General features: G+C 36.0%; 1 protein-coding gene across 1 annotated transcript; it reads right to left on the bottom strand.

Annotated features, from left to right (window-relative positions):
* Positions 1–206: 206 nt before the first annotated feature.
* On the bottom strand, positions 207–11,548 carry LOC109074496 (E3 ubiquitin-protein ligase NEURL1-like). The gene is made up of 6 exons (XM_019090515.2): positions 11,090–11,548; positions 6,790–6,998; positions 6,132–6,453; positions 1,891–2,520; positions 1,164–1,319; positions 207–1,048 (listed from the first exon to the last, which is right to left on the bottom strand). The coding sequence occupies exons 1-6, from the start codon at positions 11,118–11,120 to the stop codon at positions 813–815; spliced, it is 1,584 nt and encodes a 527-aa protein (XP_018946060.1). The 5' UTR covers positions 11,121–11,548; the 3' UTR covers positions 207–812.
* Between the last annotated feature and the right edge of the window lie 3,431 nt (positions 11,549–14,979).

Raw genomic sequence — 14,979 nt, 5'->3', positions numbered from 1 at the left:
TATATGTCTCAATTCATTAATATAGGGCGTATGTAGGTTAACTAAATCACTAAATCAATCATTCAAGTGGTCAATCACTGCATTATTCATGAGAAACAAGGGTAACCCTCAAACAAACAAGTGTTTGTACATACAGATGATAAATGCTTAATATAAAAGCCTTACAAAATATATATTATTATATTTTAATATTTACAATAATAAATACAGGCTCTTCTGTTGGGTAGCATTACAGTTTTAGTTTAATTCCACATTGAACATAAATAACAGTTATTGGCACTTATTACAATTTTGTGAATGTCTACTTTGGTATATAAAACATTTTTTTTGTTTTTCTGTTTAATGTTTTGTAAAAAATACATTTATCAACACATCAAATCTGCAGTGGAGTTTTCAGATTCTGATTCTGGATTAATTGAACATATACAAGTTCATACAAGTAAATATGAATAGATAGTGTGGGAACAAACATTTTAAAACGTGAACAGTTTTGCATGAAGTTACTAGTTTACTGAAAATCAGAATAAGTCTCATAGTAGCTTGATTTTCCATTATGCATATCTTGCCATTTGTCAATAGAGATTTATAGTATCTGGGATGTGCCATTCACTTAAGCAGTTACTTTTGGGTTTTCTCAGCATTTTTGGTCAGACATTTAGTACATTAAGCAGTCATTAGTACCTCTTCCTTGCTGAGCTCAAACAAGCAGTCTTTTAAATGGAATTGTGGGAACGAGATAGTGACCTGTAAGGGAGCCTCTTCAGATTCACCCAGGTACTGGGATCCTATTTGTCAGAGAGGTGGTTTCCAGGTTACATGCTGCCGAATATTTTGATGATGTCTCTGATTGGGCTGCGACACATGGGGCAAGACGGGTTTGACATCTCCATTAGCTTCCCACCACAGACGGAGCACATGCACATGTGTCCGCATGCGTACAGCACCGAGTCCACTGCCCTCTCACAGCAAATCAAACACGGCTCACCAGTAATCGCACAGCATGAAGGGGTACTGGGAGATTCTGAGGACAGCGAACTGAATGTTTTCCCTGGTTACCACATCAATCACAGAGAAAACAGCAATGAGAAATTATATTTTTAGTTGAGGAATTTGATTAATTAACAAAGTAATAGAACATAAAAGAATGAAAGACAGGAACAAACCTGCAGAACTGCTGAGACACTGTGGGTGGGACTGAAAGCCGTCCATAAAGCCCCTGACTGCTGTACTGGTAATCTGATTGGCTGAGAGGTGACTGGCATCAGTAAAGATGGACCTCTGTACTTCTGAACATGATGGAGAGTCACAACTGGAAGTCCCTTCAAAAATAAAAAAGAAAGAAAAAAAATACATTAACCCTGCACAAATAATAATAAATAATTAAAATTATATGACATTATAATTTAATTTTAATAAAAAATCAATTTAAGTTACTTATGTAAAACTGGATATAAGAAAAAATAAAACAACCTAAACATCTTCACGTCATACCAAAGCAATAATTAAAAATGCATTAACCTTGCACTAATATTAAATAAAATTAAATTAAATAAAATTGTCAATCATACCTTTTATGTCATAAAAATGACTGTTCAGTACAAAAAGTAAGCAAATAAGTGTTATATTATATTATTAATTAATTAATTATAATTAAAATCAATTAAAGTAAATTGGTAAAATTGGATATAGGAAAAAATTAAACAAATCTTCACATTATGCCAGAGGAATCATTAAAAAAGGTGAATAAATATTTATAATTTAAATTATATCATATTATAATTTAATTATAATCAATAATCAATTGAAGTCACTTATGAAAAGTTGGATAAAAAATAATAAACATCATCACCTAATGCCAGAGCAATAATTTTTATAATTACATTTTTTTACCTAGTATGCTGATTTGCTTGATGTGTGGCTGTAAGTGGAAGATCATCCACAGAGGAGCGGAGTTATCCACACATATCTCTCTGCAGGCCCTGCCTCCATTATGACTCACAAGCACTTCCCCTTTTGCAGTTGCCCGGAAACCGATGACATCCCCACCCACAAGCGGTGAAGTCAGGCAGCTAAAAGCCCAGAATTCTTTGCGGTCTATCAGGTCATCTGGATTGACCGGCAGGTGCTTTGGGTTAATATGGGCTGGGTTACAGGAAGTGAATCCATAAGACAAAAATCCATTCAGAGCAGAAGACCTCAACGAGACCTTCAGGAACACACACTCTCCACAGCGCAACGGCCGATGAGTGAACGCCAGAGCACAATCCTCACGTCTGTTATAACAACGCACCACTCTGTGTTCAGTCAGCAGACGCAGACCTTTGCCATGAACACAATGGAAATGCAAGTCATCATTGAGCTGACATGACAGCACTGAGTTTAGAGCGTTTGGAGAATTTGAGAAGGATGGCAGATCTTCCTGGAGGTCAAGCTCAGAGCAGCTGCTTGACAGATGCCACTCATCCATGCCTTCATGAGTCACAGTAGGACAGAGATATTCAGGTGGCACCATCTTACTGTCTGGAAAACACAAATACACTCTGCATTCATAATCAGGATCATGCTATTATTTTTCCAAGTGGTTGAACTTACATTTTTCTGCTTGGTGGGTAATAATAATTTCAAAAAGGAAAGGCAACTGTCTAGCAACCAACCAGAAAACATTAGCAACCACATCAAAATTATTTGTACATTATTTCACCTGTTTTTACATTTACACTACCACAGGAATAATATAATATTATATAATATAATTTATAAATAGGAATTCTAATTATTTTTTTGTAATGAAATAATATTTCACAACTTGCTGTATTTTTTAATAAATGCTGCCTTGTTGAGCATAAGAATTAAAAAAAAAAGAAACAACATCTTACCGACCTAAAACTTTTGAACAGTACTGTTTATAAACTAATTTTAAATTATATTATTTTAATATTCATTTATTCTGAATTTCCTGATATTGATTGAAAAATAAAATAGCAACTGCATAGCAACACCCTGGCAACCATCCACAACACTAGCATTGTGGCAGTGAGTTTTGCATGCAGAAGCACTATTCATATTTTCTTCATAAAAATATATTGCTCATGTAGCCTGCAATCAGCATCATCAGTATAATTGTACTGGATGGTTTTTCATTTTGACCTCAGTCAGTAAAAATGTTGCCACTGGCCATCCACAGTGGACAGCCGCTGATGAGAACACCAGAGCTTCAGTGATGGAAATTACTGGTCTGTTATAACTTTCACTGCAACTGCATCAGCAGAAACGTTCTCCTACGCGGTATATGTTCCTCTCTTGGTTGTTTACAGTTTCTTGATCTATATAAAATCATGCATTTTATTTTTACAAAACAATGCACATGTAGTTAATACGTGATAACCTACAGTACAAGGGACCTTCTACCCAGCACTGAGCCACTTTGACTAAATGCCAGATGTGATGTGATCTACATTAGTGTGAACAGGAGGTTGCTAGCTAGATAAGAAGCAAAATATAACTGGGTGTGTAGATGTGTATTTGCGTCTCTAGGTTTAAAAGCTGAGATCAGGTTATATAGTGAAGGTTAAATTAGTCTAGTTGTCCCAAGGGCTAAGTGATGTTACACCAACACTGAGCCCTGATATCAATACACATACATGCTGTCTGTGTCTATGCTTTTTAACACACCCCGTTCTCACTGCTAAGACATACTGCTATCTGACTCTGTGGAAAAGAGATCTGTTAAAAATTATATAGTAATGCATTCACTAAAATGTATTAGAATTGTACAAAAGCACATGAAAACAACTTATTTTTCGATTACTGTAGCTTTGTTTTTCATTACTGTTTACAACACAAGTGTAAGGGAGCAATTAACTAAAACTAGCCATCCTACTAAATCAGGTTCGTGTTTTTGTAGTGTGACAGCTCAGCTCTATTCAAAATAATGTAGTTTCTTCAGTAACAAGCTACTTTTTCCAAACTTTTCTTTTCCAAATACATTTCTTTTTTTTGCACACACAGATAGCTGAGTAGCTGTAGCTGAGATAAATTAGGTCCTAATCAAACATATTCATTTAAACATCATTAAAATCAAATCCTATTTACCACAAAAAAAAAAAGAAAAAAAATAATTTCCACAAAAAAAAAAAAAAAAATATTGAGCAAAAAAAAAAAAGTCAAAAATGTTTAAGCATCAAATCAGAATAGAATGATTTCTGAAAGATCATTTGACACTGAAGATGGCAATAATAGCTGTTGAAAATTCAGCTTTGCCATTATAGGAATACATTATATTTTAAAATATATAACAAGAGTATTTTATATTGTAATAATAGTTTACAATATTACAGTTTTTATAATATTTTTTTAATCAAAATTTGATCTAAAACTATTTAATTCTAACTTTTGAATGATGAATATTTACTTTGTTTTTAGAGTGGGTATAGAAAAGAATCCCACCCCCCCTTACAATAATCACATTTTGTTGCTTTGCAGTTTTTGTTTTATCCAGTTGTATTTACAATTGAAAGGTATAACACCAACATGTCAGAAAAAAAGAAAACACAGAATCACTGAGTTGGAAAAAGGATCAACCCCCTCCTTAAAGTGACTTGTAAACTCAATCAGGTGTAACTAATCACCTTCTCAATGGCACACAAAGCCACTGATCAGCTGTGATCAGCTGTGGTCATTTTGATTAGCTCAGCATGAAAAGAGCTTTCCTGGAGCATTTCAGTCATTGGTACTGCAGCTGAAGCAAACAATCAACTATGGATGGCAAGGCACTGTCAAAAGATCTCCGGGATAAAGTTGTGGACATGCACAAGTCAGGAGATAGATCCCAAAAAATTTCAAAGCCTTTATTATGGCTAGATAAATTATGGCTAGAAGCACAGTGATTGTATTTGGTACAAACACAGACCCTCCCTGGATCAGGACGTCGCTCCAACCTGGATGAAAGTGCCAGGAGGAAACTGGTCAGAGAGGCTACCAAGAGGCCTACAGTAACTCTGAAGCAATTGCAGGAATTTATGACAAAGAGTGGTCATTGTGTGCATGTGAAAACAATAACACAAAATCTCCATAAATGTAGCTTGTATGGGAGGGTTGCAAGAAAAAAGCCACTCCTCAAGAAAGGCCACATGCAATCACGACTGAGCTTTGCCAAAACGCACCTTGAAGATTCTGAGGCAGATGAGCATAAAATTGAATTATTTGGCCTCAACACCAAACGATACGTCTGTTGGAAATCCAATACAGCTCAGCATCCAAATAACAGCATTGCTACAGTAAAGCATGGAGGTGATAATATTCTGTTAGGGGGTGTTTCTCTGCAGGATATGAGGAAAAATGTATGGGTACAGTCACTTGACAAGCTACAATTTCAAAAGTTTCCTAAATACTGTCAACTTTTGACCATATTACAGCAGCCACCTTTTTTAAGTGGAAAAAAGAGAATAATAATACCAAACAACAACTGTATTCTCAATCTGTATGCGTTACCAATGCCTTAACAAATAAACAATGATTAAGACATGCTTAATCGGCTTAATTAAACCTGACCTTGTTCCTACAGAATCTCACTAAAACTAAATTATGAATGGAATAATTATTTTCCATTCAACTGGGTTTATTGATTTTGTTCAACACAAATTGTTTTTCTCACTTTGCCAGCATTCTGGAATTCCCTGGCATATGTTTTTCATTTTAAAAGTAAAAGTGTTGCTAGGCAACCGTTCCAATCTCTCCCATCTTTTTCCATTGGGCAGTTCTTGTAATTAAGGATAAGAGGGTATAAATCTAGAATTCTATTTTTAAATGTTGTGAATTTAAATTGTTTAAACATGCTCGGCACAGCAAAAATGCATTGGCCTCTGTGAACTTTACAACTCATCAAGCGATCAGCATGTGCTCAGTGAAGCACAGCTCAGATACTGGCGCACATTACATGCCAACCATGGCTCAGCAATTCCACTCGGAGCAAACTCTGAATGGCACGTCATCTGATCTGTGTAGAGAGTTACTTCACAGAGACGTCCAGCTAACCAGCTTCAGGCAGTTTGATGACTGCTTGGTTTAGAACGTAAAAAGACATTATAAATTTGTAAAATCTGATATTTCATGTGAGAGAAATTTGAACTTACCAAGTAGCTGTACTCCACGTGTCAGCCCGTAAATGTCAATGATCGCCCAAACCAGCTCTCCGGCTGGTACACCGCCGAAGAAGAAGATCGGAGGGCCGGAGTTAACCCGGTAAAACACTCGCCCTGTGTTATCCAACCAGAAGGACAGAATGGTTCCTTCTTCACATTGTTCCTCAGGAAGCGCTCGGGCCCAAAATCCCCTTTCGCTAACTAGATCTGGGCAGGTGAACTGTGGCAGCCATGCTGAACTTAAATCAGATGGATCCACCGTACTGAAACCCACTCGGAGAGCACCATTCCAACATCCCTGTCTCTTTGTGATCTAAAAGAAGTGACCAAAAATGAGAGAAACCGAGAGAGTTAGCTTAAATTATACATATTTCAAGAAATAAATGTTAAAGTTATTGTGTGACAAGTGTGATAAATGGAGACCAGCAGACGTATTTATCAGACACAGATTTCCAAACAACCTCATTCACCAGAACGAGATAACAGCACTACCTCACATGTTAGCATTTCTAGCATTCTCTTTCTGTTTTCCCCTTCTCAGGAAAGTTTGAGATGGAGTGATATGAAAAAGGGCAATTTTGGGACCACACAAAGTGCTTTACAGGATGCCATGTGGAAATGGGTGAGAGTTATAGAGAGTTAACCATACCTTGAGCCGAACCTGTTCATAAATTCTGACTGGCCGGTTGGTGAAGGTGATGGCATTACAGAAGCTGGCAATTCGGCACACGCTGCGCTGCATCTTGTCCATCACGATTTGAGACCCTTTCGTGTTGGCGTGGAAACAGATCGGCGGGGTTGCTGGCAGCTGTGGGCACATGTTCACTTTCAAGGGATGGCAGCGAAGGGTTCCTCCGTCTGAGAGATGGACCAAAAAAATTAAATAATTATACATTCAACAGGCACTCACAACAATGTAAATCCTGACTGGCACTGTTTTTCTTTCGAAGAGTTTTGTGCTGGGTTTACAGAAAAGAGAGAGGACAGTGACTACCATCTCTGAATGAAAAGTTTTATCAAGAAGAGAGAGACTACAAAAGAGACACCGAGAGGATACAGGTTTCTGCTATTCAGGGTGTCAAAAATTAGGTTATGTCTCCACACACACACACACACACACACACACACACACACACACACACACACACACACACACACACACACACACACACACACACACACACACACACACACAAATACTCACACACTAGAAAGTCAACATCTCTATTCAACATCAGACAACTACTTTTGTTGATGATTTCTACATGTTTTTATGCCATGCAAACTTTAATAAAGTAAGGTTATGTAACAATTGTGATATTTGAGAATGTTTCACAATAGTTTTGAAAGCATCAGTTTGAACGTGTTAAAAATTAATCATGTCACCCCACAGTATGTAGGCCCATTTTCAACCTAAAGTAGTATATACAGTAATTTATTGTTATTGCTGCAAGATACATATTAGATCTTTTTGTTTAGGAAAACGTTTACTGAAAAATATGAATATACTTCTTTTTGATATAACAAAAATGTTTTTTCATTGCTGAAGTATTTGTTGTAGTGGAGCTGGTGAAACCTGAATTATTGGACTGACTAGAACAAAAACAAGCAAACAAATAAACAAATAGATTAGCAAATAAACAAATCAAACTTATTAGGTGGTTGTATTATTATTTTAAACTACTGAAATAATTTGCTGTGATTTGGAACTGCAATATGGTCCATTTCTGGAACTACGCAATGGCTATACAGTTACTGAAAAAAAAAAAAAACACCTCAAAATGTCCAATCAGAATCAAGCATTCTTGAGCGTTGTAGCATAAAGGTGGAATGCAGTGACAGGTATTGTAGATGAGTAAAAAAAATACAGTGGTAAACAGTTTAGATATATACAATATATAGTATAGTACAGTACATAACATATATAGCACACAATTCTATAATGATGAATTAGACTATATATAAAGTAATTAAAAATATAAATAGCCGTTAATGAGGACCAGATCCGATGCGCACTGATTCTCACAGACAGATCAAACACTCACTCCTCAACATTTCATATTTTCCCAGACCTATCCGAAGTATAAAGTCAAGGACACTATCTTATTTCAGAGACATTACTCTCTTTAATTAACCGCTGTTGACATTTCACTGGGTGTGAGTCAACAATTGAAACTTTAGCTTTTAGTTGCACAAGAGAGAGACTGATTCTACATACTTCTCCCACTTTATCTGCATGATCTCTGTGTGGGCAAATGAGGACATGCAGTTGCAGATGTGAGTGTATTTGTGTATGTGTTTATATGGGAATCATGAGACAGTTTGTATATACACACACACACATAAATAAATGAAAATAATATTCCAACTACAAACCCCTGACCTCTACAGTGGGGAAAATATTTATTTGATCCCCTGCTGATTCGGGCAAGACCAAAGAGCTGTCAAAGGATGTCAGAGACAAGATTGTAGATCTGCACAAGGCTGGAATGGGCTACAAGACCATCAGCAAGAAGCTTGGTGAGAAGGAGACAACTGCTGATGCAAATATTCGAAAGTGGAAGAAATACAAAACAACCATAAATCGGCCTTGGTCTGTAGCTCTGTGCAAGATCTTGGCTCATGGGGTAAGGATGATCATGAGAAAGGTGAGGGATCAGCCCTGAACTACATGGGGGGAGCTTGTTAATGATCTTAAGTAGGGTTGGGAAACGAGAACCGGTTCTTATTGAGAACCTGTTCTGTTTTTTTGAAAAGAACCGGAACCGTGAGCAATTTCTAAGTTTCGGTTCCAAAAACGGTTGTGGTGCAACACGTGACCAAGCGCTGTGAGCAGCCATCGTTTTGTCTGACTGTACATGTACCGGCAGCGTGCAGCAACTGCCGCCACAAAATTACATTATATTTGTCCCATATTGTCATTAATATACATACTGACTTTAACTTGGACCACTAAATAAATAGACTGCTATTGTGATGTAAGTATGAGGGTTAGATTATTTAGTGTACAGCTCATTTCAAGAGTGATAAACAAAGTGATAGAAAATATTTATTTTCATGCATTTCAAATGTTTAAAAATGTGGAAACCGCTCATTGCATCACAGCATCTCCTGACTGCATTATTATTTGTAAAATATGGGCTTTATGGAGTGTGTGTATACATGGTTATAAGTACAACAGTTTATATTTCATTAATTTAGGAAAATGAACAAGTGTCTCAGCCCTCAAGGGACTATTTGGCCAACCTTATTCCTGCTTGAAAAGCAAAATGTTATCCATAACCTAAAAAACACCAACTATTAAGCACATGCTAATTGATGGACTTGCATTACTCAACATTACTTACTATCTTCCAGCAACACTACATCCAATGAAGGTAAAATAGTAAAAAAAACATAATAATAGTTTATTTAAATGGAATCGGAACCAGAAAATTTGTATACTGTAATATATATATTGAATTTTGACATTGACAACCTTTAAATTAAGTTGACAGTAAATAATAAACAGTATTGAGCATTTTTCCTTACCACTATTTTTTTAATAGTCGTTTAATAATTTTAATGGAACTGGAATCGGAACCGGAACCGTTAGGCGGAACCGGAACCGGAAAATTTCTAACGATTCCCAACCCTAATCTTAAGGCAGTTGGGACCACAGTCACTACACAAAACATTAACACACTACGCCGCAATGGACTGAAATCCTGCAGTGCCTGCAAGTCCCCCAGCTCAAGAAGGCACATGTACAGGCCCGTTTAAAGTTTGCCAATGAACACTGGTTGGTATTCTGTCTCTATATGTTAAAATAAACCTACCATAAAAATGACAGACTCTTCATTTTTTTTGTAAGTGGGCAAACTTACAAAATCAGCAGGGGATCAAACAAATATTTTTACTGTATGTCATGACAAATACTGTACATATAAAACCAATAAATGTGTTTGTGTTTTCATACTGTTGATTTTCATTATACATTTTGTTTGACTGATCAAAATACATTTACTATCACATAAACCTAAATCTTCAAAGAAAACATTTCACATTTTAATCTTTTCATTATGACATTATTTCATGGGGGCAGTTGCTGGTCTTGACAAAAAGTGCCCCACATATGTAATCACTAATCACATATTTCAATATCTCTTGTTTTCCCTCTTGGTTTAAAGAGATGTTAGAGATGTTCTCTTGGTACTAATGTCATGTCCCATTATATGTGTGGACTCTCTCTCTCTCTCTCTCTCTCTCTCTCTCAGTGCTGTAGGCAATAACAGGCCTAAGTGTCAGGTTGACTCAGTGTCAGCTCAGTTTACTGAGTGGGTATAAATCTGAAATGCTCTATTATGCCTACTTTTCTTGTTCACAGCAAGAAAGAGTAAAACCTATATAACTGACAAATCTAAAACTATGTGTATGTGTGTGAGGATATACTATTACAGGCACACAAAAAAATGTCCCTTTGAGGACATAGCCTACTCAAAAGTAAAAAGCACTCAAAAGTAATGCTAAATAAAGCAAATAATTTTTTTTATTATTATTATTAATTTAATTATAAAAAAAATAAAATAAAACTCTCTTACAGGTTATGATTAGAGTTATTATATAGTAGGCTAATTTTAATGGATCCCTGAAAGACAAACTGTTGATCAGTATTGATCTACAGTACAAACCATTACAAAAACCCATTTATGTTGGAGAAACAGAAGAGAATAAAGTGATTTGTTTGATGAGAGGACTGAGCAACAAGCATGCTATGTTTAAGTTACAATAACGTCTTTATAATAATGAAGAAAAAAAAAACAAATTTTCATTCAGATAATTTGAGGAAAATGCAGACAAAATTCTTCATATAATTTTCAAAGAATAATTCACATAACTTATATTCAAATATTAGATCAAACAAGTTCTTCGAAATTATAATGAAAAGATGCAATTTTACTGTCACTCACCTAAAGAGGTACGGGTTACCTGGCCACCCATTTCAGCACAGCGAAGTTCACACAATAAAATCCTGCAAAAATATCTTGATTCTGGTCTTCAGTAGCTTTGCATTTCAAATAAAGTAACTCAAAGTATGTTCCAGACACTCCTCTGGTGTGTGATAGTACAGTGCCTGTAGACACCATGCAAACGCGCTCCCATTTAACGAGACACTTCAGCAAGGAAGGACTCGTATTAGCATAGGGGGCGGGGCTTGGGAGGTCTACTGGTCATTGATTGGCTCGTGTAGATGAATTAGCTTACGTGACTGGACGCTCTCTGAAAGTTACTATTGTCTCTGGCAACGTCTGAATGACTCGATTAATAGTATGGACAGTAGGCTAATATTCAATTTCGCACTTCTGACTGACCCGTAAATGTACATGCGCTGCCAATAAAATGACAGGGAATAAAATAATCCGCACTTTTAGAATCCATAACTATCCCCGTGGTTTTAGTAGATTGAAAATAGTACGAAACTGACAATCTCTTAGATGTTATGCTTGACCACATTTCTAGCATTACAAAATAGGCTAAAGAAAAACTGTTTTAAATAACAGTATCTCGTTGAGTAGCAGTCACTGTCTTGATCAAATCATCTTCACTTCAGATGATTATCTTATTGATAATCCCTGAATTCAGTCGACACGTACCTGTAGGCCTATTAATCTGTGAGTGTGTGTCTTGATCAAATCAGCTTCACTTCAGATGATTATCTTATTGATAATCACTGAATTCAGAGTAGGCCTATTAATCTCTCTCTCTCTCTCTCTCTGTGTGTGTGTGTGTGTGTGTACAATCATACCTGCAAACACTTTGTGTGTACATACAGGTCAAAACGAACAGAAGACATCATTCATCAGTTTCTTTCCCAAACTCATCATGATTGAATGAACAAAGTACACAAACCCAAATAGTGTTTCCTACTGAATTCTGTTTTGGCAGCGGGGGGAGACCCCACTCTTCACTTAAAAAATGAAAAAAAAATTCAAATAAAAATTCTGTACAATTTTGACTCGGTAAAATAATAGTCGTTTATTCGCTGATCGGACTACTTTTTTGTTCACGTGGTATGTTTGTGAGCGCAGTTCAACTCTATTGAAAGACGTTACTTGCTATTATTTCGCAATACATGGTCTCATTGAATCACATTTAATACACACTGAAAATTCACATTCAGGATTCCAGTGAAATATTATTTATTTTACCGTGTCGCTGTAGATTCACGCGATACAGGAAAGCAATTTACATGAGACCACAAAGAAGTACAGGAATCATTTTTAATCCGATAAGGCAGTGCAGTTTCTCTGTCGTCCACTGAAGGGTGCCCTGCGCTCACCAAACATTTCTCATGTAGCCGTTCACGTTTCAGTCTCACCGGTCCTCAAGTTTAGAATATTCATCAACATTCTATGCATTTCATGCATCATTTTGAACAACGCTGGTAGATGGTTGTTCTACCAAGGACAAACTTTGGCAAAAGATCAGAATTTTATTCATACAGCTGCAGATGGTGTATGTGTGTGTGTGTGTCTTCTGGTGATGTTCTGCCCCTATATGCTTCCCCTCAGCATCCTCTTACACAGTCTAATTCTGTGTCCAATAGTTTGAACAATTTCCTCTGCAGGGAAACAAAAGACATATATATATATATGTGTGTGTGTGTGTGTGTGTGTGTGTGTGTGTGTGTGTGTGTGTGTGTGTGTGTGTGTGTGCATGTGTGTGTGTGTGTGTGTGTGTGTGCGTGTGTGTGTGTGTAAACTAATATGTCCACAGCTGGAGGCTCTGGTGAAGGCCGTTCTGACACTGATTAAGCCTCTCGAGGCCCTGACAGATTCAGAAGCTTAAGAGTGAGAGAGGGTAGAGGAAGAGGAAATAAGTAAAAGGAATGAAAGTCCGAGTCCGACAGAGAGAAAGACAGCAGTAAAAAGTTGCAGAGTCTCATGGCTGACCTGAATGAATGTGGAATGAACCAACTTTTGTTCAGAATGTAAAAAAGTTCTTCTAGCATTTATACACAGGCACTGCAGGACAAATAATGATAGAATTTTCTTTAAAAAGCATTAATAATAATAATAATAATAATAATTTTAAAGTTATATTAATGTCTATTATAAGATGCTTTATGTTTTAAACTTTTGTGTGAATGAAGGAAAAGTTACAAAAGTATTTTACATTTTTAAAAAGCTTATTTGATTTAATTTAATCAGTATGATAATTATTAATGCATTTTAAGAAAATGAAATTATAGAAATACCATTAATAATAAAGTAGCCTTCTATTAATTTCTTAACTTTTTAAATGAAGGAAAAATGACAATACTAAATTTTATTCAATCAATGTTATTTTATTTAATTATTATTATTTATATAAGTTTTAAGAAAATTCTATTGTACGAATGTATAGAGACAATTCATGGATACAATTAAAGTTGTGAAGTTAAATAGGACATAATTTAAAGTATACATTTTGCAGACGAATAACTGTTCTCCCCCATGCAGTAGAATCTTTTTCAGACAATTTAGGAACATCTCTCTCTCTGTCTCACTCTCAGCAAATAACTGTTTAACTGTCTGACAGCAAGCAAAGTGAAAAGAGCATAGGTCAAAAACTCGTGCTAAAAAGCCAGAGTTTGATTTTATAAGTCTAAATGTCACCACCAACAAGCTCCATGTGACAAGCTGTAATGTGACTGAGCAGAACTCCAGGATACATCGATAATATAAAAAATGTTTCAAGAATATTAAGTCTGTTGCATTGTGTCTATCATAAATATACTACAATACATACTCCCTGAATCTTTAAGAACGTAACAATTGTCCATGATGTGGGGAAGAGTAAGATTTGATTTGAATACTGAATAGAGCATTACGTGCTGTTTAGCAGACAAAAGCAAATGATCTTGTTTCTTTTAGAAATAGCCAAATTATATATATTTTGTGTTATTGTGTGACGGTGTGAATTAGAGAGAACTGTGTGTGTGTGTGTGTGTGTGTGTGTGTGTACATGTTTGTGTGGCCAGTATGACCTTATTAGCGGTTTAGAGAGATGTGTGCACTAAGTCTTAGAAGACTACCAACAGTGAACCCATCATAGCCCAGCAATCAACACACACACACACACACACACACACACACACACACACACACACACACACACACACACACACACACACACACACACACACACACACACACACACACACACACTCATGCCGAATGCTCTCTTTTATCAGCCTACGTCATAAATATCAAAGCTGTCAGTCTCAACCGGGTATGACAGCATCACATGCACGCACCCACACTGCCACTTTAACAGGGAGAGTGAGACCATGCCATCAAGACATCAAGGCCTTTAAATAGATTTCTCCTATCTTTTATAAACTATAATTGCCATTTTTTAAGTCAGTATATGATATAAATGCAAAGTGATTGGAAAATATCTATGTACTTACAACATTTTTGACTGCAGCCATACACCAAGGCATCATTGCTCATGTGCTGGGAAAAAATATAATTTCTGCAGAACTGTTGACGTTCTTATTGCCTTCACACAATTTGCACTTTTGGTGCACTGTTCAAAAATTCATGCACAACTTTGTGCTCATTTCTAATTAGGAGTCCTTAAAAAACAGAAATAATGCAGATTAAGACATCTCACTTGTGCAGACACAACCAAAATGATACTTTTATCCATTGTCTTAAATATCTATTTTACATTATTGCTCAGTGTAATTAAAAAAATAAATAAAAATTGACCAAGCAAGAGCACAAGAAGGAAAAAAGGCAGAAAAACAGTTTTTAAAAAAAATTCTTCTCATTTTAAAATAATAACAATAATATTACTTATGCTAAACAAT

Source organism: Cyprinus carpio, chromosome A17 (genome assembly GCF_018340385.1).
Source record: "Cyprinus carpio isolate SPL01 chromosome A17, ASM1834038v1, whole genome shotgun sequence".
NCBI lineage: Eukaryota > Metazoa > Chordata > Actinopteri > Cypriniformes > Cyprinidae > Cyprinus > Cyprinus carpio.
This window is presented reverse-complemented; position numbering and strand designations above follow the sequence as displayed.

Bases quoted from the DNA above. Each gene is read 5' to 3' on its own strand.
- LOC109074496 (XM_019090515.2), bottom strand. From the start codon at position 11,120: ATGGGTGGCCAGGTAACCCGTACCTCTTTAG. The intron at 6,999-11,089 runs GTGAGTGACAGT...TCCATCTCTCAG, and splicing joins GGTAACCCGTACCTCTTTAG to ACGGAGGAACCCTTCGCTGC. The intron at 2,521-6,131 runs GTAAGTTCAAAT...TGTGTTTTCCAG, and splicing joins ACGTGGAGTACAGCTACTTG to ACAGTAAGATGGTGCCACCT.